This window comes from Cygnus atratus, chromosome 1 (assembly GCF_013377495.2).
Source record: "Cygnus atratus isolate AKBS03 ecotype Queensland, Australia chromosome 1, CAtr_DNAZoo_HiC_assembly, whole genome shotgun sequence".
In the NCBI taxonomy this organism is placed as follows: Eukaryota; Metazoa; Chordata; class Aves; order Anseriformes; family Anatidae; genus Cygnus; species Cygnus atratus.
Genome location: NC_066362.1, coordinates 125,631,878 through 125,657,956, shown reverse-complemented (window position 1 = coordinate 125,657,956; position 26,079 = coordinate 125,631,878). Strand labels below are relative to the sequence as shown.

Below are 26,079 nucleotides of genomic sequence, written 5' to 3'. Positions count from 1 at the left end.
CAATTTGTACTGGTTTACAATGGTAATGACACAAAGTGCTTTACAAAAGTAGTTGCTGACTTCTGACAGAGCCACAACTCAGGCTTCTCAGCCTTGGAGCTGTGGACTGTCACACCAGTAACAACTGCACATGAGGTGAACTAGACACAAGTCAGCATACGTGTGCACAGCTTAAGACAGGATCATATAGAGAATAATGCTATTCCGCATATTAATGTGTTTGTTAGTGGTGTGGTGCTGCAATGTATGAGACAACCTTAACTACCATTTTTCAGTTCTAAATGTTTAGTTTAGTGGATTTTTTTTTGCTTACTTTTTTTTTAATTTAATTAATGAAGGTATAGGGTTATTTAGCTATAACTGTAGTGTCTGAAGTCCATATAGGGAGAGCAAGGGCGCATCTGCACCTTTAGAAATACCGCGTTAAAAGGGAGAAACCCTGCTGTAGATGACAACCCTGTCATTTCCCTGCTGCCTTCTGCTCACGCAGCCGAGTGCAGCCCTCAGGCAGGAACCGCTACTGGGGACTGTTTGTGTTCTGGCATTCCACCCATCCTCCCCACTCCCCGAGTCCTGCTTTCTTGTTGTGCTGCTTTCTTGTACAGTATTTGTGCTCCTGGTGTTCTTTTGTTGTCGCTTTTAGCTCAGCAGGGGCACATGGGACACTAAAGAACATAAAGTAGTGTTGGAAAAACTGAACTTGCCATTTGGAGACAGCATATTCCTGTATTTCATTTCACCCTCGTCACTGTAGTAACGAAAGTCTCCAGCAGAGTACTGAGTGACTCCTGTCACAGCTTCCCCATCTAACTGGCTTCTCACAGGATGATCTGCAGATACGTTACTTGGGAGCGTAGTGTCAGAAGGCTGCACTGGATGTGTCATCCAAACCCTTTGTGTTGCACCTGTCCGTGACCCAAACAGTCCCAAAGGCTGTAGTCGCCTCCCACTGGTGAGCAATGAGCAGTTTATGAACCTGCCAGCATTCCTCCGCGGGACTCTGTCCAAGCAGCATTTAGCCACGTCCGTAGACCATACCCCACCCCAGTAGCTGCCACTAGATTTACTACAGAAGCAACCAAACATGTCTCATTATTGGTCTAGACAATAGTTAGGAGCTTCTCAACAATGCTGATTTGCATCTCTTATGCATATATACACAGACATAGAGATATGTACACAAAATAGGATAAAAATGAAGGAAAGCAAAGAGATTCAAAATGCAGTTACAATTTTACTGATTGGCACTATAGAAGGGAAATATGAAATTTCCTTTTCTAAAGCTTCAGTAAGCCTGCTATCCTGCTATGATACAACCTGGAAAGCAAATTTACCATGAAGTTGCCATGTAGTAAGTACGCACCTTGTACTCAGCTTAGGCAAAATATATAATGTGAACATTCATAAGAAAGTTCGTACTCTCAAGTGGCAGCAGTAAAATGCTATGCACTTTCTTAAAAAAAAAAAAAAAAGTGAAAACCCTAACTTTAATTAACTCTCATTAGTGATTACTGATGTGTGCCTTCATTACTTATAAATAGGTCTCAAAAAGAGGAAAAAGTTGCTTCACCTTCCATGCCCCCCCCCTTTTTTTTTTTTTTTGCTTTTTAAGACCTTAATGATTGTGATTCTCAGACATTTCTCTCAGGTGAGAACTTTCTCCTCTCCCCTGCTTATATTTTTGTCGGGTTTTGAGACATGTTGGCATGGCTGGAAGGGCCTGCAGAACATCCCTTTGCACTTGCTTGGGTTGGTCACAGCCCTGATGCATTTTCACACAACTTTTGATGGGCAAAGGACCTCCCATTGCTACAGGTTTGCTCAGACATACAAGTCCTCACATCTTGCATGACTGCATTTGCTGAAGAAATATGCAGCAATTATAGCAGGCAGTTTTGTTTCTATAACCTCTCTGGGGAAGTCATTTGCTGTAAAGCTATTCTCATAAGACAAACGTAACTTGGTTGATAAATGCAGTAAATTCACTTCATTTTTTTCATAGGGTTGCATTCAGTTTTTTATATGAATGAGACTTGGTTTATTTTTCAAAATGTTTGTGAGTCTCATGAGTTTCATAAATTGTAGTGTCAATAAGTATCCATCTAAAAAAGCACATTGCTTGTTCTTTGTTATTTGTATTTGTTCTCCTTTAAAACAAATATAAAAGCCCTATTCTGGAAAGGGAAATGTGCTGGAGATATTTTCACATAAATCATTTTGCTAATGCTAGTGATACAAAAAAAAAAAAAAAGTGTATTTTAGAATGATAAGAAAATATAATTTTACTACCAAAAGGCAGAATTTCCAAACTCTCAGTGTGTATCTACCCTAATAGGAAATACTGAACAGTTGCTTACTATCAGTAAGTGTTATAGTAAAATAATAAGAAAATCTATTTAGAAACCCCCCCCCCAAAGTGTGCCAGTTAATTATATTCACCATCAGATAAATAGGACTGCGTATGGTACTACTTATCTTAAGAGGTCTTAATGAAAGGCGGTTAATGTACATCGTGACTAATCCAAACTGGGACACAGCAGAATTACTGGTGTTTTGTGATAGTGCCACAAAGGCCTTAGCAATATTACTGAATAGCCTTTTCAAAAGTACGTCTTATCAGCAGATCTTTCTTCACAAACAGTCATCTAGGAATAAAAAATTTAGTTGCGTTTGAGGTACATAAAAACCATCCTGTCCCACAGCCTGCAAAGGTGGCACAGTTCTTCCCCACATCCTCCCCACCAGGCACGGGGTGCATTACCCAGCTGGCCTCTGCAGGATGTGTGGAAGAGTGGGGTTTAAGTATCTGATAGGTAAAACCCTTGCCCTAATGAAAATACCCCTCCTTTATTTCATAGCCACCTTCTTTCACGACAAGGAGTTTCTTTCATCCATGCCTAACCTCCTGTGTGAAACCAAACCTCCTGAATTATTAGCGATAAAATTATAGGAACAGCATCTGTGAGACAACTGGATCTCCTGACGCTGCAGAAGGGACACCTACGAAGCAGCAGGAGCCTCTTTCTCTTAGTGCCTTTTTCCAAGCAAATCCAAGACCTTTTAATGCTGTGGCTATTAGTATTATAAAACAGGCTGAAATGTGAAAAGCATTCAGCCCACTGAGTCTCCTTTCCCTCTAACCCAATGAGTCCTGCAATGTGCTAGTTTGGGCTTTTGTTTTTTGATGGTTTGGGTTCTGTTTGGTTTCATTTTGTTTTCTTCTGGTTTTATTTGCTTAGGTTTGGGGGTTTTGTTTTCCTTTGTATTCTTTCATTTTGGTTGTAGAATCAAATGTTCCTTATTTAAAGCCATAAGTTACATAAAAGCTTCTCTTGACTGCTATTCTTAGGACGCAGTTACATAAACTGTTTTCCTCTCCCTTTTTTTCCCTCTTCTCCCTTTTGACACACAGAATTCCTGGGAAAACTAAGAAGTTTAGGAGAGACTGAACTCTCTTTAAGCTTCACAGCATTGCTCACACTGTAACTCTTTGGAAACTCATTTTGCAATTGCTGCCATGGGTGGACCAAATGGCACCACTGTTTCTATCTGGAATTCTCTCCACCTTGAGCCTTCTGTCACGGAGACATTTCTCTTTTTTGCTATCCCAGACCTTTCCTAGTATCCTCAAGAGTAAGAATGGCAATGCTTGGTATTTTCCTTCCTTTTTCATCCTGTCTTTAAAAAACAAAACAAAACACACAAATGAAACCAACAAACCTCTTCAAATAGGCATAAACAAGTCTAACCAATTAAATAGGATATAATTTTTACATGTTTATACTTTGCCTAGATGAACTTTTTTCCAAAGTGAGGATTATTATTATTATTATTATTATTATTATTGTTATTATTATTAAACAAATCATCCCACAGCTTTTTCTATCTGGAATCTAAAAACACAGTGGATTTGGGAAATCATGGAAAATTTAATATTGTATTACAAATAAGTATAGTAGACAGCAAGATAGGGAATGTAGTGAAACCAGCTGGGCTTTTGTAACTGTCCTTTGTGCAGGGACTGCACAAATAGGCAGAAACTCTTCAGCAAACAACTTAGTTACACGCTGCTTATTCCACCTCTCTCTTTCTCTTTTCTTTGCTAACACAGGTCTGCAAAAATTCACAGGTTCTCAAGTCCTAGTTTTTGGGTGCTTGTAGTGTCAGGATAGTTCCAAAATCACGTGTAGCTCTGTATCTTGCCTTTCACCCAAAACGTCCAGTACTAGATTGCCATCTAGAATAATTAAAGGAGCCTGGTTGCATTGTGCCACCCCTTATTCTGTTTCACACATAGGCTGTTGCCAGGGTATTTTTCTGTTTATAGCATGTTTGATGGATTTGGGACACACTCTTTGCTTCCTTTCTCCTCATTCACGTGACCCTTTTCCAGAGTTTCCAAATGAGCTCATGTCTTTTAAGCATGGAGGAAACCAGCCCACACTGGTTAGGATGTGTATTGTTCTCTCGTTTTATTGTGTTGTTTCTTTTTTTTAGTCTTTGTTCTGTTTGTTTGGTTTGTGTTTTGTTTGTTTGCTTTTTCCTTTTTTTTCCCAAAGCATATCCACAAAGAGAGAATATAAAGCTTTCTGCCCTGAATATCTCTTTTGCATCAGGGATGTATGTTTCTGATAGAGCAAGATGTCATACTGAAACAGTGCCGTGTCTCTGTCCTCGTGAGCATACCTGCATGCAGATTAGAAAAGCTCGGTAGTGCTGCAACTGTATGCCAGATTTGCTATTTGCTCTTGTTTGCATGATAGTATTTCTAATATACTAATATGATATGGAAATAATGGCACATCACCGTTCTCTCAACATATTGTATCACTGCTTTATCGTATTAGGCTAATACACTGCGAGAGTTGATAGCACCTCTCCATGTCAAATCGGATCCACTTCTCTTGGCACTGAACCGATTGGACTCAAAGGTTGATAAACTTATCATTAGCGAATTGGCACGACGGAGACTCAACTTCAGCCTCTTGCAAGCAAGCTAATGGCCTCCGTTCAGAAAGTCAATTCTTCTTGAATAACTTTGGTGTTTATAAAAGAGAACAGACCTGTTAAAGCATAGACAACCACATGCCTGGATATGAGGCCTCCAGGAAGGCGTCAAAGGGCATGGCCAGTCTTTTGAAGAATGCACCCTTTCCACAATGGGACTAGGCACAAGGTCAGATCCAGTCTACACGGAGCACATTTGCAGAAAATACTGCCCCGCATGGGAGAACGGAAGGGGAAGAGGGTCTTGGCAGGGGAAGGGCTTTGATTTCAATCAGTTTTGTTCTGCAGACCTCAAGGAATTAAAGAGGGATTCAGCCACGGTAACGCTAAAATCATGTTGCTTTTGCTGAACTGCAGTGAATCCATTCAGGCCAACCAGACAGATTGTGCCATTTAAGCGTCCTTCACTAACGTGAAGGACGTTACCTTCCTGTATCACGCTAAACTAAGTGTATTCTGTCAAGTGAAGGTGTGCACAGACCTTTCAGAGACTTCTATTTCTCTAATGACTTGTAATGCATTACCAGAGGGTACACTGACACTGGTTTGGATGATGACGGAGAAGATACCTCACGCTGAGATTTATTAGACTCTGCAGATAAACTCTTCAGCTCCTCTTTATCTTCTAGGACTTAACCATGTGAGTGACGCTGCCTGGCGAAGCAGGCACAAAGTATTCTCTGTATAACACTCAGATTCCAGAGGGCTCTTTTGGGGCCAGTATTTGGCTGGATGTCACTCAAAGTAGATTCAGATATTGTATTTATCACTATGTTCTGGGTCCCCTATGGGTTGATGTTTGCCTCTATCTCTGTGGTTAGAATGTGGATTTTCCTTAATATATTTGGCTAAGGGTGTATTGTAATAATGTTAATGCTAATTACTTGATATTTCATACTATCTTATGGGGAGATACTTTTAAAAATGTATTTTGAAATGTTTTCTTTCTGTTTGCTCAATGTATGGTATTGCATTATGTTAATACCAATAAAATTATATATATATAGTTATATATATTTCCCTTTTATAAAGAAGTAAATTATGCTTTTTTGCCTCACAAACAAGAAATGTGCAGTGAATAAAATTACATCATTCTGCCTTACAGCAGGTGACAAAGCTTATAATAGTTTTAATATTCTTTTTTGAAAAATAAAAAGTATAGTATGACATACACTAGTTGGAAATTCATCAAAATGCATGTTGTGTTTCTGCTTAATGGGACTGTCACGAATCAGCCTAAGTATTTAACAATGTTGTTTTGGCATCTTTAATTTTTTCCAATCAAAAGCATACACTGTATTGCTATTATTGCTTACAAAATTGTACTTTCATAAATTTTTGCCTGTTGACCAAATAGACAAACCCACTGAGTTTTTATGACTCTCTTGTCTGTAGGAATTGATTTTTAAATTTAATTCAGTGCTCTTTTCAATGCTTGGCAAAGGCAGGATTTATTTTTTATATAAGGTTGCCTTTGAAGTACCTGCCTCTGCCAGGGCTGATAAATCACTGCTAAGTACATAAAGGTTCTGCAACCTGAAGGATGTATCATTAAAACCATGCTGGAATGGCCTGAAACCTGAGCCAGTCCTTTCTGTTCTGTCATTAAACTCCATAATTAGTTAGAGATTAAATGTTTTGGAAATGAATTAGAGAAGCAGAAGCAAAGATGTGAATCTTAAATGTCCTTTGGCTGCCATTCTGGGTTACGCTGATGGCTTATTTGCCGCCTGTAGCCAAAGGCCAGCGTATATCTGAGCTATCATGAATTAGATTGTCTTCAGCTTCCTCTCTTTCTTTTCCCCACCCTTTCTAACATATTGTAATGAGTATCATTGTTTTGCAGAGGCATTCAGAAGGGCTGTAATTAGCAGTCCCTGGCATTTAATTGCATACACATTTGTTAAATATTTTTCTGTATGCCTTAAAATAAAGTATAGAAAATGGCAGTAATGTTTCTTTAATGAAGGCATTTGATTTATTCATGAAGTCAGGATTTTTGAAGGTGTTATTTTGGGCTTAATAAAGGAAATAAGCCAGCAAATTTTCAGCTTTGCCATTGTCTGTAAGGGCTGATGTTCACTTCCTTCCTTTTGTTTCTTTTGTGTGCAAACACATTCTTCCCAATGGATGGGGAATGGACCTTTCTTCTGTGATGACTGTCATGCCAGTTTTGAGAGAAAGCTTGATGCTAGGGTGCACGTATGTGCACAAGCTTATTGGGCATTATGACACCTGATGACATGAGCGATGACTAGAAAAGTCGCATGGCATTGCATTTCTCTTGCTATGGCAATAGCATTTGTTCTCAAAGGTACCGGGCAGGGACTGAACTCTGTTCGCTGCTTACAGACCGTGGTGGTGTGATGGGCATTCAGCAGCTGACAGGGAGTGCTGAATATCTGGCAGTGGCATGCCCTAAATAAATGACGTGTGAATCAGGGTGCAGATTAATTAGTCTGGGATCTAATCAGTGCAGCTATCATAACATGAGCAATTATAAATCCAATAATAAATCTGAATGTCTGAATAAATAAGACATCTTCTGGGATAACATTTATAGAAGTATTTCAGGCCCCTTTCATAAATGCCTCAGGAGCTGCTTCCCCAGCCAGCTATCGTACATTACAGAGGTAACCAAGCTGGCTGTTAAATGACTGTAGCTCCTGCCCACGCCGATTTACCACATTTCTTTCATGTTGAAATTGGGATTTAGACTCCTGAGTGATGCAAGTGCTTTTGAAAATTTCACTTGGTGTTACATTTTCATCCACATAAGCAAACTTGGGAGGTAGCCTGAACTGGAGTTCATTTTCTCAGTGGATGCTGCTCACTGGGAGCACTTACCCCTTCTGTTCAAGTTGGCTTTCAGTTATCAAGCCCATCAACCCTGACAGGCATTGCTGTTGTGAAAGCGTGACTGTCGCTTGATTCTGAGTGGTGAGTAATGTCACTGGGCCGATATCATTTGTCACTTAACCTTTCACAACTTCGTATGCTGTAACAGCATAGGTTTGTGAAAAAATATTTTCCTGAAGCAGTAATTGCTTCCATGTATTGCTTGTGGGATGGATTCGTAGGGACAGCCTCATCCTGTTTAAAAGTCACAACATCCCCAGAAGTACAGCAGTTTACCCAGTCCTCTTCAGATCCTGGCTTACCTCATAAATAAAAAAAAAAAAAAAAAAAAGTTTTTCATTGTTTTTGAACTGAGGGGACTAAGGGGAAGTGTACCATCAAAATGTAATTGCCTTGTTTATTTCACTTCAACATTGGTAGCTTGTGGTAAAATTAAACAGCACTTGTATCAATATGTGGCACAGAAAAATGTCAAGATATCCTATTTCGTTGTGTTAAAATTCTCCCAAAGAGTCACTAAAATCTGTTCTGTGGATGAAGGTTAAACTGATTTCTTCACAGGCAACTTAATGAGCAGAGCACTGTGTCCAAATACCAAAGGATGCAATTATAACACTGCTGCCAAAAAGTTCTGCCACTGATTGTAGTTCCTGTTACTTTGGGAAACCTCTGAGTTATTTCAGCCTCATTCTTATGCCCTCTCTGAAATCACAACCCACTGATACAACCTCATGAAACAGTACGGCTGGGAGCAAATGAGGAGTTTTTCCTGATGCTCATTTGAGGTGTGTAAGAGCCATCAAGAGACCGCACAAACAGTGAGCAAATTATTCCCTCTGACTGTGTTTTCCCTTCCCACTAACATATTAACCCATTTGCTGGCACCTGTACCTCACTGCTAAGTGGATGTTGAAAACGCCTGAATGTTGCTGTCAATATAACAGTGTGGGTCTGCAGGGAGAAACCTTGTGGCTCATGTTCTTTTTTTTATTTTTATTTTTTTATTTTTTAATGCTGAGTTTACTGTCAGACGATTTTAATACTGAAGTCCATTTGCATGGAAAACTGAAGAGCAGTGACTGACGTGGGCCTGAGACTTCCAGTAAGGCCAGCCCAAGCGTCCCATGACGTCTGGAGACTGATCATGCTCCAGCCCACCAGGCTACAGACCGCCATCTGCCAGCCCCTCTGCTGGTGGCTCAAAGGGGCAAGACCATGACGTGGAGCAGGCAGCTTTTCATCCCGATATCACCAGAGAGGTGACCCGAGAGGAAAAGAGACTTGCTGGGATCTACTGATCCAAAAAAGAAAACCACTAGTGCCATAAATGTTTCACAAAAATAATTAGACCCTTGGTGCCACAGCAATAGCATCTCTCGGGCCTTACAAAGGCTGGGGTCAGATCCTTTAAAAGTGATTATGGTACCTAACTGCTACTGATTGAACCGGGCTGTAGTGGAAAAGGCCTGAAATACCTTCTAAAATCTGTCCTATGGGAGATGGGCTTTCCACTTGCCTGCACAGTTCACTTTGTTTGATGAAACCAATCTGTGCTTGTGCAGGTGAGAGGAGAGGCAGACTCGCATGCCAGGTGGGAAACGCCAGCACACGGCAGAGCTCGCTCGCATCAGTGCTTTCAGTGAGGGACCTCTCCGGGGACATTTTTTTCCTGCAGGCTTAGGTAATAGGAGAGAATAGAAACCATGCACAGCTATCCTGGTAACCAAGAAACCTTTCCTCTTTAGAGGAAAGGACGGTATATAATGCAACTTTAATACTAGTTCTCTGGTCCTCCACTTTGCTAAACAGAGGTATCAAAGTTTGTTTCTAAACACTGCTCCTCCCTTCCTCGACTCAAGGCTTTGGGGAAAATCCTGCACTTTCAGCCAGGCAGGTCAGTATTTTGAAGGGCCAAAAGGATGGAGGATTGCACAAGTCAGAAAAGGACAGATAAAGGGAAGGGACAACAAAAGGACTGCAAAGGCCAGGTGTTGTACGAGAAGCCCCCAGTTTTTCTTAAGCTTTTCTTCACTTATAGGAAGCGCTCAGTAATAGGTGTATATGTATATGTTTATGTATATGCATATAAATCTATGTATACATATATATACTCATATATATACATCTGTATACTGACACGTCCAGCCAGGCCTTGATTTTGCCGTAATCTGGAGTAAGAGAAGACACAGGTTTCTTTTTGTGCTTTAATGGGGAAATCTGCTCCTTGTTACCCAGAGCAGATGACTAGCAGTTGGCCTCCACGTAGACCTGAAGGACATCTCCTTGTACGTCATATTGCCGGCACCTTGCCACGCTCAGACACTGCACAATGTGGCTTGTGGTGCTCTCCTAACAGTGACTGATTTCCCATGTCACTGGGGCTCCCACACACATGTGCAGGGCTGACTCAATATGCAGCACACAGCTGTCTCCTTGAAAAAATCCATCTGCCATTGGTTTTGCCATTTCTTTTCTCTTATCTTGTAGGCCAGGGGAAAGGAAATACCTAGCTTTGTCTGCCTGTCATCCACCCAAATAGTGTAAAAAATGACGGTAATTCCTGTTTCTTTGCATCATAAGCATTTGGATATGTCTCCCTCTTGTGCAGTTTGGAATCTAATCGTTAACCTGAACAGAAGCAAAGGTGCATTTAAGCCGTGCACTGAGAAAACAGAAACTGCTTCTTTGGAGGCTCTCTTCTCTCCCCTGCTTCCAACACAGCTAAAACCCACATCTACTCTCCTTCTATCCTTTTGCTTTCTTGCCTTAAATTTACATGCGTCCCTTCAGTCTTTCCCTGACCATTCCCCGGGGTTTACCACCCCAGCCCAGCTGTGGCCACCTTGGCCACATTACGTGTTCTGCCCCTGCCTCCACGTGGACAGAGAACCAGAGCTGTGGCTTGAGGGCAGAAGGTATTTGCATACTACATGACTGGGCAGTGGCATTGCTGCAGGATCAGGTGGCTTTTGACAGACCTATTGGTTGAATGTTAGGCCGCACCTCGAGTACTGTGTTCAGTTTTGGGCCCCTCACTACAGGAAGGACATCGAGGTGCTCGAGTGAGTCCAGAGAAGGGCAATGAAGCTGGTGAGGGATCTGGAGAACAAGTCTTACGAGGAGCAGCTGAGGGAGCTGGGATTGTTCAGCCTGGAGAAGAGGAGGCTCAGGGGTGACTTTATTGCTCTCTATAGGTACATTAAAGGAGGCTGTAGCAAGGTGGGGGTTGGTCTATTCTCCCACGTGCCTGGTGACAGGATGAGGGGGAATGGGCTAAAGTTGCACCAGGGGAGGTTTAGGTTGGATATTAGGAAGAACTTTACTGAAAGGGTTGTTAGGCATTGGAATGGGCTGCCCAGGGAAGTGGTTGAGTCACCATCCCTGGAGGTCTTTAAAAGACGTTTAGATTTAGAGCTTAGTGATATGGTTTAGTGGAGGACTTGTTAGTGTTAGGTCAGAGGTTGGACTAGGTGATCTTGGAGGTCTCTTCCAACCTAGACGATTCTGTGTCATACCCAACCTGCTATGGCATAGGAAAAGTGCAAAAGGCTGCATCAGCCCTAGGATTACATCACTTACTAGTTAGCTGCTGGCAGCTATTACATGGCTTCTCTTTTTCCAGTGTGGATGCATCAGGGTCAAGAAAGCAAAAACAAACGAAACAAAACAAAAAGAAAAAAAAAAAAAGAGAGAGAGAGAGAGAGAGATTTCAGTGTGAGATGATGTCAGGGCTTGTTTTATCTTAGGACCATGTCCTAAGCTTAGGACCATGTCCCAGAGGCCAAGGATGCTCTCAGGTTTAGTGGAGCATTTACTGACAGTCCCCAAAAGTCTCCAGGAGGCTTCAGACAGGTGCTTCCCCTGTGCGAAAGGTGAAGTGGAAAGGTGTGATTTTAAAACTGGAAGCAAACCCTGTGAGATTTTCAGGAGGAAAATAAGATATGGTAGTGGCTTAATAATGTGACTGGCGCTGTGTTCTAACCTCCTTAAGATCCTGAGAGAGCTGAGCTGAGCAGGTTCCTCTGCCAGAGACAGTGAGCTCACCAAACAGAATGAAAATGGGAGTACGGATTTCAGTGGAGCCAGGGGATTTCGGTCTGTTTGTGCATTGTTCGCTCTATGTTGCTGACTTTGCAGCAGCTCAGCTTTCTCACAATTTGTAGAGGGTGGTAATTTTGTTGAAATGCAGGGCTAATTGCAAGTGGAGTAGTAGGTGTGCATGCAAGGAGTTGCACAGAGAAGGAAAGCGTGTCACTAAGCTGTGAAGTTGGCAAAAAGGATAACAAAAATGGAGAAAGCCATCAGAGTAGCAACTGTATCCATCAGTCAGGATGAGGAGCCTGAAGATGACGGGACATGCTTGGGTGGCTTTAGGAGTCACATGCAGAGGAGCCTCAAAGGAGAGCTTCAGTCCTTGAAAAATCTGACTTTGTCAGCACAGCAGGTGACAAAGCTTGTGATCTGTGTTGTATGGTCCTCGTGTGGGCAGCTGTGTGCACTCATAGCCCTTGGTGCAATCACTGGTTCTTCTGGTACCTCACTGAAAGGGAGACACCGTGCAAGCTTTCAGTAGCTTGAGTTTTCACAGGGAAAGTGAGTCACAGAAGTGGAGGAACCTCCACTGAAAATGTCTACATTATGCCATTTAGAGCAGATTTGTGAGAAATATACACCTAGAGATTATCTGTGTCCAGATGTATTATCCAGCTGGCTTGCAGTGGTGACCTACATGTGCCTAGCTCAGTACCATCTTCCTGAATCATTGGTTTGCACAGACTGCTCAGCTCTCGGTCCATGTAAATACCAGGGCTGGCTGTTTCTCTCTGATCACTTTTCACTCAAGCACCTGATGTTCTTATGTATTGCTCTTAGAATATTGTTTTTTAAGAGGGAAATAATGGAAAGGTGAATAGGCCAATGGAGCCAGGAGGTTGTTACACATTAGTTCATGGAGTTCAGGGCCTAGTCATTTTAAACACAAACAAGAGCATAGTGTGAAAAACAAACAAAAAACAAACAAACAAACAACAACAAAAAAAACAGTCTCTGTATAATTTCACCCACAATCTGCAGCTTCCTCTCCTGAGAAAATGTAAAGGTAGTTACAGATATTTATGGCATTTAAGAAGTGAGAGCAAAGTACAAGAAGTTCAGAAACTATTCCCGGTGGAAAGCAAAATAGTAAAAAATAATAACAAATCATTTACTAGAGTGTAATAGTCTAACAGCCTAGAGCTATTTTGCAGCTCCTGAATTTAATGCAAATGGTTCTGCCTTCACTTGAAGACACAGCAGAAGCTTTGTTGTTACAAAATTCAGTACCTGTGTGTTCCTGTCTTTGGAAGCTATGGTTCTGAATTTAGATCCTGTGTGCTGCAGAGTTTATGCAACTTCATTTCTGCCCCAAAGTTACAGAGTTCTCCAAGGCTTACGTGAAGCGGGGGACAACATTATTGTTTCAGAAAGAGACTCTCCTTTCTGTCAGTATGTGGAAACAAGCACCTGACGGTGTATTCAGAGGAACGAGGTGGCCAGGGAGGTGCAGCCCATGACTCAGCAGCCAAGTGAGGGTGAATTGCAACCTGCTGTATTGGCTGCTCTTCTGAGGTCATCTGCAAATCCCATTAGGCCATGTTTTCTACATAAAGAAGGCATTACCTGAGGCCTTATTTTTCCTTAAAAAGACAGCCTTACTGTAATAGTATATCACTTGCATGAAAATTCCCCCTTTTTTTTAAATTACATTTATATATATTTTTATAGCGCAGCTTTATATCTCATCAAGTATCTCAGATTCTTTATAGCACCAAGGTTTGCACCAACGCCCACAGGAAATCAATCAAAGCCTTTAGCAGAAGGGTGAGGGAGGGGAGATTTGTGTGTAATTTCATTCCCGCCTACTGAGTGCCTACTCCAGCCATTGAGAGTGTAAGTACCATCGCTTTCAGTGTTTCTCTGGAAAACCTCAAGTGCTTGGGATGTGTTAGCGTGACATGTGCTGCCCTCGCCCCCAGCCGTGGGTGGAAAGAGGTGGCCTCTTGTCCTGCTTGTGCTTCCCGAGTGTCATCAACAGCGAGGCACTTCAAGGAAGGGACCTGCTCTTTGTCTTCCCTGCTCTTGCCTTCCTACCAGATACCGTTCCCTCTTCCACATGCCTCCCATAACTACAGCACAGCAGTGACAGCGTCTGGGGGAGGCAGCCCCAGCCGGGCGGAGGCGATGCACTGATGCGTTTCAAAGACCTGCCAGCCAGTGCTGCTCGAGGACAGCCAGGCTGTGGCCTAATGCTGCCCATGTTGTGTGCCAGTAGTGCTCTGTATCTTCCCATGCAGTCCTGGAGCTGGTCCCACCACTTGTCCGCAGCCCCTCCTGCACCCACACTGAGCTGCAGCGGGCTGCGTGCCTGAGAGGGTGAGGGGTGAGCCCCAGGAGCACTGGCCAGCGTTGGTGGCACAGTCAGAGAGGCCTGCGCTAGCCCTGCCACCTGGCATTTGAAACTACAGGGGCCGTGCTGCCTCCCAGGTTCACTATAGGCACCTGTCACTCCAGGTGCATCCTCTGGGTTGAACCCAAGCTTTGTGCGTGGCCATGGTGGGGACCTTTCATGCTTTGGGATGCCGTGGGTTTTCAGTGGCAAGCCTGGATGTGGTGGCTGGTTGCTGGTCCAGGCTCTAGCTCACCCTAGCAGAATAAATTACAGTGACATGGAGTCAAAGCACTGGCTCACTCCTTCAGCAGACTTTCCCTGTATTAACCCCTGAGGATACAAAGCAGTTATGCTGCTGAAGAAGAAACATGAGGAAGGATCTTTTTTGCTTTGTGTAGCAAGGGAGAATAGAAGGAGAGAAGCAGATGTAAAATACTCCTGTTAGATGTCGGTGTTTTTTTCTTTTTGCCTTTTAGAAAATGTCTCCCATTCCCCAGCTTCAGACTAGTAGAATTCAATGTTGAGAGATAACTGATAGAAATACCCCAAACACCCAATCTCTCGTTGCTGCAGAGAATTTTAAAGAACGCATAAAAATCAAGATTACAGAGAATTTTTACCAAGTATTTCGCTATTGAATGCTTTGCCCTTTAGCACATTAGAAGTCTTAAGAAGAAAGAAATTGACAAGAAAGAGCTGCATCTCATTTATATTTTTCTTCAAGTTCTGCTTGGCCATGTAGTGATGAATTCAGTTTTCCAAGCAGTGTACCACATGACGGGATGATTTAATGAGCGAACATATATCAACCGAGGGAACCCAACAGCTCTGTATAGACCCAAAACACCTCCATCAATAAAAGGCTTTTAACCCTTCTTCATGTCTGTATCTCTTAAAAACAAAAACAAAAAAATGATTGCTTTAAAAACAGCCCTCCAAAAAAGGGCAAAGGAATAAACTGATGAGAGATCTATCAGGATTAGTTGCTGACCATGAAATTCTTTAATTGTGTAAAGATCTATACAAAAGCAAACACTTTTTTGTGATGGGGTGTGGAGATCTTGATCTCTGGAGTTCTTGCTTGAGCCTGAGGTGAGTAGTTGCTGTGCTGCATGGTATGGGCTTGAACAGGAGGTTGCTTCATGTAGCTCCTGGTGGGCATGTGTTCACGGTGTAGCAATGTCCCTTTTAAACAATAGCTATCCTCCCTGTTTGTGCTACATAAAAACAAACAACCAAACAAACAAACACACCTCTAAACACCTGAGGATGCTGAGGTTCGCAACATGTGGGTACCTCACCATGTGCTGAGCTTTCAGCCAGTGGAAATGGCTGTGTGGGGTCAGTCACCAGATAAAAGTAATGCTTGAAACCAAACATTAGGCAAGGCACATCAGGCCAGGAAAACACATGCAATTATGAAAGCCAAGACTGGGTGGGAGTGTCCGGAGGGCTCTGGATCTATATGGAAGGTTGTGCACAGGCAGTGGCCGGCTGTTGTGTGCACAGGAGTGCTGGTGTGCAAGGGGCAGCAGGGATGGATCTGGGTGCTCCCCCAGGGCTGTACCTCCTGGTCACCACTCAGCTCAGCTCAGCTCATCGTGGCACTTCACTGGCACTTTCTCTTCACTTCTTGAAACTTAGGAGATGTGAAATATTCTCCTTATGGTCTGGTTAAGCCTGTTAAACATTTTGCAAAGGTAGATTGTCGTATAATCATGTTAATGATACACTGATCCTTTCTCTATTTTTTCCTCCTCTTCTTCCCCCTTCCTCATTACAGTTGAAACTATAGAAGAAAAAGCAGCAAACTCCTTGCAGGATTTGTACAGAGCCTTGGAGCAGGCCAGCCTGTCTCCTTTAGGAGACCGACGGATTTCCACTAAGCTGGAGTATAAGAAATCTTTTATAAAGAGATGTAGCGATCCAGTAGTCAATGAAAAACTACACCAGCTGCGAATTCTGAAAAGCACTTTAAAGGTGAGATAACAGGGAGGAAAGTCCGGCCCAAGGGTTGGACCTGACTGTATTGTATCTGAATACAGATTAATTGTGTGCGGCTGGAGTCCAGGCTGAATGTGGTGTATGAAACAAACAAGGAAGACATGGGTAACTGCTGTTCTCACAGCAGACAAAAATGTGCATTGAGAGAGTAGTCAAAGTGAGAGGATCGGTTTTTATTTGTGCACAGATAAAATCTCAGTGAGCTGCTCCTCCTCTAGCTAGTATAACATCATTTGACACCAAATTATCAGAGGAGACCTTAATCTCTTTTTTTTTTGTCCCTGAACATTTTCATTTATCAAAACACATTTGCTCTGCATTTGCCAAAGTCTAAAGTGAAGCAAAGTCAGCCCTTCAGAAGGGAGCAGTACCTTTAAAAACATTTGATTATTTCTTGATTGCTGAGCTTGCCTGGGAATGAACAGTGTGCTTGGTTTCAGCATAGACTGGTAGGATCATTGTATTTAATCAGTAGGACTGATTAAATAAGTAGATAGTGGGAATGATAGATTTGAAGATTTTTATCATTATTGTAAGTGTACCGCAGCTAATTTAACATCCCTGTCAGCTTCCTTATTTGTTACAGCAGTTTCAAATCTGTACTGTTAGAGATTTCAGCAAACAATATGCTGGATTTCCCCAGGGACCCTGTTAACTATATTAAATTACCACATTTTAAGTCACTAGATAATTGTACAGTGGATTTTGTAACAGCTTTCATCAAAGAGGGTTTTATCAACATTAATTAATTTAGTTTTCCATCACCTAGAGAAGCACTTAAACAATATTATTTTCATGCTGTGGGGCTCCCATCCTGAAAAAAAAAAAAATCTTACACATGCTTAACTTTTTGCACTGTATCATCTCATTGAAGGCAACTGAAAGTATCTGGGTATGTGAGACTTTACAGGTTTGGAGGGTGGCAGAAAAAGCCTGTGGTTTCCATGTGACTTCTATAACGTGAGAAATGGAGACAAAATCACAGTAATCTCAGATGTTTAGAGCAGGCAGGAGGTTCACATAGTACCTGTGCTTTTGCACCATGGTGGGATCACTCATACCAGAAGTGTGCAAGAGATGTTGGCACGAAACTTAAACAAACAAACAAACAAACAAGCCAACAGTTCACGATACTTTCAGAAATTACACAACCTAGAGGTTCAGTATCAGCAGCTTGTTGCCATGCTTAATTGCCTTTCTTGTTAGCATTTATTGATACCCGAGCTACATTATGCCAATGGTTTCCTACAGACCAAATTGCTTTCCTCCAGGGACTTCCAAAAGCAGCTCATCCCTTTGACCCAGCAGATGCCTGTTTTCATGCTTCTCTGGGACCTCTTTCTTTTAGACCAATCAAACACAATTCTCTTCCCACAAGACATAATTTCTAAATCAGTCACCATTTTTGTTTGGACAAGAGTGACACAAATAACTGGTAATGCAATGCCAGCAAGTACCAAAGACAGATAATTGCTGTTTCTTGCGTATGGCAACTGTCCAGAGTAGCATATGCATGATGGTAACACACTAAGAGTTTCTAGCTCCACCACTGCTATGCTACTGGTAGTAGTATCTACCAGGAGCTACTGTTGTTACTTAAATCAATTATTCCTCCTTTTTATCAGTGCTATTGGGCTCTCCTTCCTGAATGCATCCATTTGCACAGGCCCATCAGGTTTGGTGTTCTGAACTCTCCTTGAATTAATCAGTAATCTGATACAGCCCTCCAAATTGCTTCTAGATCTTACTGTCCATCTTCTCTGTTCCTCCACCCAAGTCCTCAATGGAGAGACCTCTCTGCTCTCTTTGCCATGACATAACCACAAAACCATTCTCCTGACAGCAAGTTTGAGCCATCTGACTGGCAGTGCTGTGTGGTGGGTACAGGTCACGATCTGCGAGAAGCACATTCTGGTAGTTCCTGCAGATATTTGGTAACGAGGAGATCCCAAAATTTCACTTTCACTGGTCAGCCTCAGCTGTACCTCCATTTCTGAAAATTAATATTCTAGCATGTAGCATTAATTAGCTACTGATTGCAAAGCATGAAAAATACCTTTCAACATACTGGTGACTTCAACATATTGGTGACTTCTCTGACCTTTCTGATCCTCTCCCACCAGTGTGGGCTGACACCACTTAATTTTCCCTTTAACATGCTCCCCAGAATGATTTATCATACTTATAGTATGAACATGGCAAATACCAGTTAGCAATGAGCACCATGAAACCCATGTGGTATGGAGGATAGAGGGGAGGCTGCTGGTGACTGTACCATGTCTACGCAGAGGAGAAGTGCTGGAAGCCTGTATGTTTCCTGTGCTTCCCAGGCTCAAGGATGGTGCATCCAGCTTCCACTGCTTGCAACAACTGCAAGTGGCTTTGTGTGTATCTGAGGCTTAATCTGACCCATGCTTGCTGCCTGTCATCTATCGATAAACTAATCACCAGCCAGCAATTAGGATACAGCCACATCCCCTGCCCCCATGATGGGTAAGGATGTGCCAGCAGCTGTGTTAGGTTTTACCCATTTCTGCCTTCTGTTTGCCGCTGCAGTGGTAGGAGGAGGTAGCAGCCAGCCAGCCCATCATGTATACTGGAGTGCTGGTGAGGATGAGTTACCAAGGTAATGCCTCCCTGCACAGGCGTTTGCAGCATAGTGCTCAAATGTCCCCAAGACACGGCTGGTAAGAAAGGCTTAGCTCTGCTGGCGGCGAGAGGCCATCTGTCCGCATCCCACGCACAAACACGGTATTTCTCATGCTGATCAAGACGAGCAAACAGATGGCACTCAGCAGTACGAAACTGATCCTGAGAAACAAAGGCAGCTCGTAGTAAACAGCGCGGGGCTTGCTTCCGAGGGGGGGAAGAGGGACAAGGGACGTTTCTGGGGAAGAGGGACAAGGCGAGGGAAGCTCCATCCCCACAGGGTGATGAACAACACCCAGCAGGAGGGGCTGCTGCTTGTGGGCAGTCTCATGACAGCCAGGCAGCTCCCTGCTTCCCAGACCTCCATGGCCTGCCTCTGCTCCCGTCTCACCCGCGCAGCCTGCTCATTGCCCACTCTGACTCTGCTCATCTCTCTTCCCTCACAGGCCAGGGAAGGAGAAGTAGCCATTATCGACAAAGTTCTGGATAATCCAGACCTGACGTCTAGAGACTTTCAAGAATGGAAGCAAATGTACCTCGATATCTTCTGGGACATCTGTCACAGCAGCACCCCGCGGGACTCTGTTAACGGCTCGTCCGAGGTTGATGCACTTCTAGCCTCCTTAGCACACACGCACTCCTACATTGAAACGCATGTATAAGGGGCCCTCTTTTAGTCCACTTGCTACACTCCAGGCCTTTACTTAAGTGCATAAAGTAGTTTTTATATCAATCTGTGGGAGCTCTAGTAAATTATATTTTAATGTTACTCAGCTGTGTGAAGTAAACCCTCAATGGTCAACGATACCATGTCTTTAATGAGGATTTGTACATTTTATACGCTACCAACGCTCTGCTTGTGTTTACCTTCTGTGAAATAAAGAACGTGATCTTTACCTATCAAAGAAAAGTATTTAAAAGCATTTTTGGAAGACTGTGGCCTTCACAGAGGAAGTTCTCCAAGCTAAAGGTTTTGTTATCGAAGGTCGCTTTTACAATAATATTTTATATTATATAATTCCAGTAATGCATTGCATTTTTGGAGTGCAGGTACTATTTTGGTGATGGGAGAATTAAAAAAATAATAATAATCTATTTAATGAGAAACTCTAGGAGTTTTCTTACATAACAGGGAAAAAGTGTAATGCAGTGGTTTTGTTTCAGTTTTGTCAAACACATAAAAAGGTGAAAATCAGCAGACAAAATGACTAATGTAAATTTAAGTCTCAAACAGTTAGGTCTTATTTCTTTGTAGTTTTTAAAAGCCTGTTGCTAAGGTTTACCATCAGTGCAAAGGGATGCTGGTTTATATTCTAATTAAGACCAAATTATGTGTTACTTGTTTCTTAATCACATCTGGTTGTGGGTTTTTGTTGTTGTTTGTTTGTTTGTTTTTGTTTGTTTCTTTGTTTTAATTAGCCATGGTACTGTCATTTATGCTGCTTTTGTACTGGAGGTAATGGTATAATGTGCAGATTTTGCAAAAGAAAAAAGATAGACTTTGAACATCCTTGGTAACAGCATTTCTCTTGCCCAGAAAAGCAGCAGAGGAAAAGGTTCCCAACGAACTGCTCTGAACCTGAGAGGCTTTGAAAATTCCTACAATAGAAAAGCAATTAATACAATTTTTCAAGTACTCTCCTATGTGTTTTCTGAGCTGTGAGATTTGGCCATATTGTACTTGGGGAAAATGTGTAATGGGAACAGATATGAGCACAAAACCTGAAAAATGACTGAGAACTCAAAAAGCCTCTGTTCTGTCTGTGAATGGGAAGGGATGTCTCTGGGTTCTGCTGAGTTTGCAAGCTAGCTGAAGTGTTTTAAACTTCCAGGACAGTTGAGATGTGCTGGAGACAACCAGTGAATGTGGGCAGAAATATCTCATTAGAGCTAGGCACCTGCCTGCAATAGGAAAGTGGGAGGTAAATCTTAAATCATCTATTTACTCGTCATGGGCTTGTTTTCAAAAAGTGATCAGAGCATGACAAAACATTTGTGCTGCTTTTCAGTGTTTTGCTGCATAAGTTAGGACACATGATATGGCTTAATAATGCTCATGTGAAAGGGGACAGCCTCCTTTATTCTTTTTACAGTGAGTTGTACGCTTAAACAACTTTAGGCTATTGCTTGTACAGCTCAGTGAATGTACTTAAAACTTTATGAGCTCTGATATTTCCTGGCAGTTATATCCACGACAGGATGAAGGAAATAACAATTTTTTTTCTCTCTTTTTCTTTTTATTCCTTGCTCTTTCTTGTTACTTTATTGCATTTGGATTGCAAATGTTTTGCAGATTTTGCACAACTGTACAGAACAGTGGCCTTTCTGTAGCCCATTTTCAGTAATCCTATATTCAAGTCGATATGGATGACAAATCACATATTAACATTTGTATAGAATTCTGGATCCAGTGTAATATTTGTACCATTTAGAAGAATATTGTTTGTATAAACTGGACATTTATTTACTGCATGGGTACTGACTTGTATATTAAATTTGTGAGGTTTTGTACATTTCTCTTTAAAAATGCTTGACATGAAATGGGTTGTGCTATTGTTCCAAGCATTTAGATTCTCTTGCTATTGTTTTACTGGACCAAAAGTAAATATATTCATATAAAAACTCTTTATATCTGATGGATGTATATGCACATTCTGTAGTTGATTCCTTGTCAAAACCAAGGCAGTTCAGGAGACTTAGATCTGTTGCTATGCAACAGCTATTCTGCCTGCACTTTACATTAGTAAAGTCAGCTTGATTGCTTTAAAGGTGAAAATTAAACATTACAGTTTTTAAGCTAGTCTAGTCACAAAGAACATGTGTCCTATCCATTGTGCTGCCTTCTTTTAAGACTATTAAATGTTCTTCTATATATATTTTTATTGTATTAACTCTCAGCCTAGAAAGGGAACTCTGTAAAATGAAGTACAATAAATTTAGCTTTTAAATGAATGCCTGTAATTCAAGTTTCAATTTACTGCATACAAAAGCAATTCTGTGGCAACTGACCATTTTACCTGCATTTCAGAGATCAGCATGCCTTCAAGTTCTTCCACAATCTGTGTCTTCAAACTCTGCCAACGTGGCCAAAAAAAAAGTAAGGCCATTGCTGGTTTGGATGTAGGCAGACACTGAATAAAGACTGCTGGCAGCCTTCCATTGCCTTCCTCCCCTTCGCACTCTGATAAAAATAAACCTTTTTTGACTGCAGGGTTCTCTCATGCACCAGTTCAACAATGAACAAGTTTACCATTATGACCTGGCATGATAAAGCAATGTATGCTATTGAGGTAAGTGCCAGGGGGATTAGATACAGCAGCTCCTGAAACATGTCTCATAGGGTCTTACAGAAAGTATACCCATTCAGCTTTAGCCATCTAAACTAACACAAAGTTTGGATACAAAAGAAATGTACCATACCAGGAGTATGTGTTTTTAAAATAATACAAAATAAGCATCTGAAAGGCATGCTACAACAAAAGCCACTCAGAGAGAAGTGGCTTCTATGAAACAATCACTGTTTTAACATATGGCCATAACTGAGGCTAAATTTCAAAAAATCCACGGTTTCTGTCCAGTAATTTCATGCTGGTTAGCTAAGGCACTCTTGCCTAGTATGTAGGGTATCAAATAATACCTTTTCCTTGGCACTACTTGTTATTAGTTCTCATAGGCATCAATTTTCTAGTCTTTATACATCTCACTTTCATTTTGCTTAGCCATAGCACAGCAATTTGATAGCACTTACCAACTGGGAAAATTATCTCTGATTAAGAAAACAGAAAAAATGGATTATATCTTTTTAACCTTTGAAAAATCTGACTTGCAACAGCTGTTAATTGTTGTCTAGGCATTATTCTTCAAATAAAAGTCCAGGTTTATGATCCTAGTTCATCTCCTTCAAACCTGCAAATTTGCTACATCCTTCCCCAGTGAGGCTGGCTTTCAGCTCTATGAATCACAGCACCTTTTCCCAGGCTGCACCCAAACTTTCTTGCCTGTTTCCACCCAGCATCTTGCTTATCAAAGCAGAACCTCAACTCTGTCACATCCAGTGCAATTGCAATTTTCTTTTCTTTCTCCAGCATTGCCCTGCTGGCTCTTCTCCTGGGATGATTATTCCACAACACCTTAGCTCAGCAGTTCAGTGGCCTCTTTTGCAGAGCGTCACTGTCCCATTCATCGGCCACTTCTGTGAGCTGCAGCACTGCACACTGCAGCCCGCTCCAGGGCAGGGGGGCTTTGCAGATCTCCTCCCAGCCATCGTTGTCGATATCGTAGCCAACCACGTCTTGTGTGGGGACTTCCCGCGAGTCTTGCCATTTCTTTCCCCCAATAAGAAGAGCCGTTTCCTCTACCACTGCCAGGCCATAGCAAAATCGGTCATAGATCAGTGGCCTTAAACGAGTCCATTGGTTTTGATCTGGGTCATACCTTTCTATTTCAGAGAATGGTTCATATAAACCTAAAAATGTGAATACGGCTTCTCTGATTGTTGCCATCTGATGCCCAAACCGAGCTATGCTCATGGGGGCTTGTTTCATCCACTGCCCCTCAAGAGAACTCAGAGAATAAACGTCCTTGCTCGTGCTGGCTGGGTCTGCATATTTGCCACCTGAGATGTATATAATACTCTTGCAAACAGCACTGGCATGGCCATGTATCTTGCATGGCAATTCCCTGGCCTTTGTCCATCTGTCCCTGCTGATGTTGTAGACTTCCACAGATGAATGCAGAGACCCATTCTCATCCCGTCCACCAATTGCAAAGATATCATTGCCTAGGACACAGCAGGAAAACTGGCATCTCTTTTCCAGCATGCCTGTGATTTGGGTCCATGTGTTAAACCTTGGATCGTAGCGATGGACCTTGTTTGTAACCGATAATATCTTGTCCCTGTCAGCGTCACCTGGAGTGCCACCCTCTATTTCCCCACCCAAAACATAGAGGAAATTTCCCACCACACACACGCTGTGGTTCTGCACCCTGTCCTGCACCTGTGTAAGAGGTCTCCATTTGTGATTGTAAACGTCAAAGGCCACCACCTCAGTGACGAGCCCATCACTTGCCGTCCCTCCCCCCAGCAGAATGATCCGAGTTTTCTGGTTCCTCAGCGTGGTGGATTTATCCTGCAGGATGGGCTGTTTGAAAACAGATGTATGGTAATTTATTGCTTTAATGATCAGGCACTTAATACCTGCAGTGAGGGGCACTTCTGACTGCGTGTAGGTTTTTCTCAGCTCTTCCACTGGGATGAGACCATATCTAATGTGCTCCAAAAGGCTGCTTCCATGAGTCAGCCTGGATTTATCCTGCTTCAGCCACAGCAGCACAAGATTCAACAGGCGGGTTTCCTTCACCATGGGGAGATCTGGGGATTCCACTACTGCTAGCAAAGTCCTGAAGTTCAACTCAAGCAGTCCTGCCAAATCCAAGTCCAGCAGCTTCCAGAGATTGTTGACAATGTATTTTTCTGTTGCGACTAGGGCATCTGGCAGGTAGAACCTCCTGGCGACATTGGCGGAGAAGCAGCAGTTTTCCAAGGTAAGGTTGTTAACTAAGTATTGATTGCACAAGCCAATAGCATTTGTCACTTGCAAGTAGCTTGCAGCTTCCAAGGTCTCCTCCAGGCTTTCAAAGGAAAGGGGCAGCAAAGAAGTGTAAATGAAATCCAGGACATGCTGGAGACCAGTGGGAGAAACGACTTGCAGCTGAATCACATTGGCTTTAGACTCCTGGGTGTAACTTTTGAACATTGCTCGGAAATAATCACTGGAGCATGCCAATAAGGACTTGTGTGCAGGAAACTCGTTTTCCTTCACTTTCAGCAAAATATCGCACAGAAAGCCCTCTGATCTCAGGGTCTGGTACTGGGAGAGCACGGCAGTGCAGTGCGCTTTGCAGTAGGACAGGAAGTAGCTCATGGTAGGTAATGCAGTGCTTTCCACTTGAGTTATTAAAGTGCAATTAGATAGTGAAACACCTGCCCTACTCAACAGCCATTGAATGAATGCCCACCAGACCTCCAGCTGTTAGAGAAAAGCCCAACCAAAAAAAAAAAAAAAAGTCAGTCTCTTGCCCGGCATAGGGGAGTAGTTAGTAGATTTGTAGTGAATTCAATGCATTCCTTTATAGAAAAAACAGCTGAATGTCATAACAGCCACAGGATGCTTACTTTTCTCGCCTCTGTTGCTTGTGCAGGGATGAATGGTCCACAGCTGAGTGCTTGCTTGGCTGGCCATCAGGTGACAGATGAGGGAGCTAGATGACAATCCCAATCAGTGGCACTTTGTGTCTGCTCAGCCGTCGCCCTCGACCCTCCTTGCTCCTCAGGCAGCTCAAATAGCTCCTCTCTGGCTGCCAGCGCATGGCTCTGGGCAGAAGCAGATGCGTTTCTCCTCCCTTGTTTGTGTTTCAGCTTCAGATAAGTTTAGACCTCACCGTGCCCAGCACAGCAGCCCCCTTTTCATCGTCTTTTCACACTCACTCTGCTGAAGATCAGGTCAGCACCCAGCGATTATTATGTGAAGGTTTTCTCGGACAATAAATCTTTGCCCGGGAGGCGCTGAGACAACCAAAATATCACAGTTAGTCACTGGCCCAATTTGACATGCATTTCTGGGCCCTTTGGTTCACATGACACCGGCGGGGCTCACAGCTACCAGAATAGCTTCAGGCGGCGCCCCCGGGGCCCCCCCGCCAGGAAATGGCCGCCAAGGGGCTGGGCACAGGCATGGGCCTGAGGCGACAGCGCGGACATGGGCAGGAGCCGACCGCGGGGCCACGGCCAGAGCAGCAGGCCTGGGGTGCCGGGATGGGAAGCACAAGGGTAACGCCTCTGCATGGTGGGGACTGAAATAGAGCACCGCTTCTGCCAGAGCAAACACAGGGCTGTTTATAGAAGAGGCTTTGCGTAACTGCGTCCTCGTGTGCTTGCTGGGAACAAACCCTGCGGAGGGGCCGTAGCTGACTCCTTCATCTTGCTTGCTCTCAGCTTGTCCCAATTAGAAGCATGTATACAGGGATTATCTCCGATTTTCACCTAGGCCTTTCAGGATCTAATTTCTACCAGGAATAGTAGCTCGGAGCAGGCTACACATTCTGATCTCTTACAGCTTTCTTTTCATTTTCTT

At 42.9% G+C, this 26,079-nt stretch overlaps 2 protein-coding genes across 5 annotated transcripts in view; one reads left to right on the top strand and one right to left on the bottom strand.

Moving 5' to 3' along the window:
• Window positions 1-19,608, top strand: part of CNKSR2 (connector enhancer of kinase suppressor of Ras 2) — a 215,933-nt gene extending 196,325 nt beyond the window's left edge. For all 4 annotated transcript variants that reach the window (XM_035542316.2, XM_035542315.2, XM_035542313.2 and 1 more), the window contains 2 exons: window positions 16,077-16,273; window positions 19,393-19,608. In XM_035542316.2, the coding sequence (XP_035398209.1) occupies window positions 16,077-16,273; window positions 19,393-19,608 (413 nt within the window). The remainder of the gene's footprint in view (window positions 1-16,076; window positions 16,274-19,392) is intronic.
• Window positions 19,609-23,082: 3,474 nt separating this feature from the next.
• KLHL34 (kelch like family member 34) lies at window positions 23,083-25,107 on the bottom strand. The gene has a single exon (XM_035542317.1). The coding sequence runs from the start codon at window positions 24,868-24,870 to the stop codon at window positions 23,083-23,085; it is 1,788 nt and encodes a 595-aa protein (XP_035398210.1). The 5' UTR covers window positions 24,871-25,107.
• Between the last annotated feature and the right edge of the window lie 972 nt (window positions 25,108-26,079).

Bases quoted from the DNA above. Each gene is read 5' to 3' on its own strand.
- KLHL34 (XM_035542317.1), bottom strand. From the start codon at position 24,870: ATGAGCTACTTCCTGTCCTACTGCAAAGCGCACTGCACTGCCGTGCTC.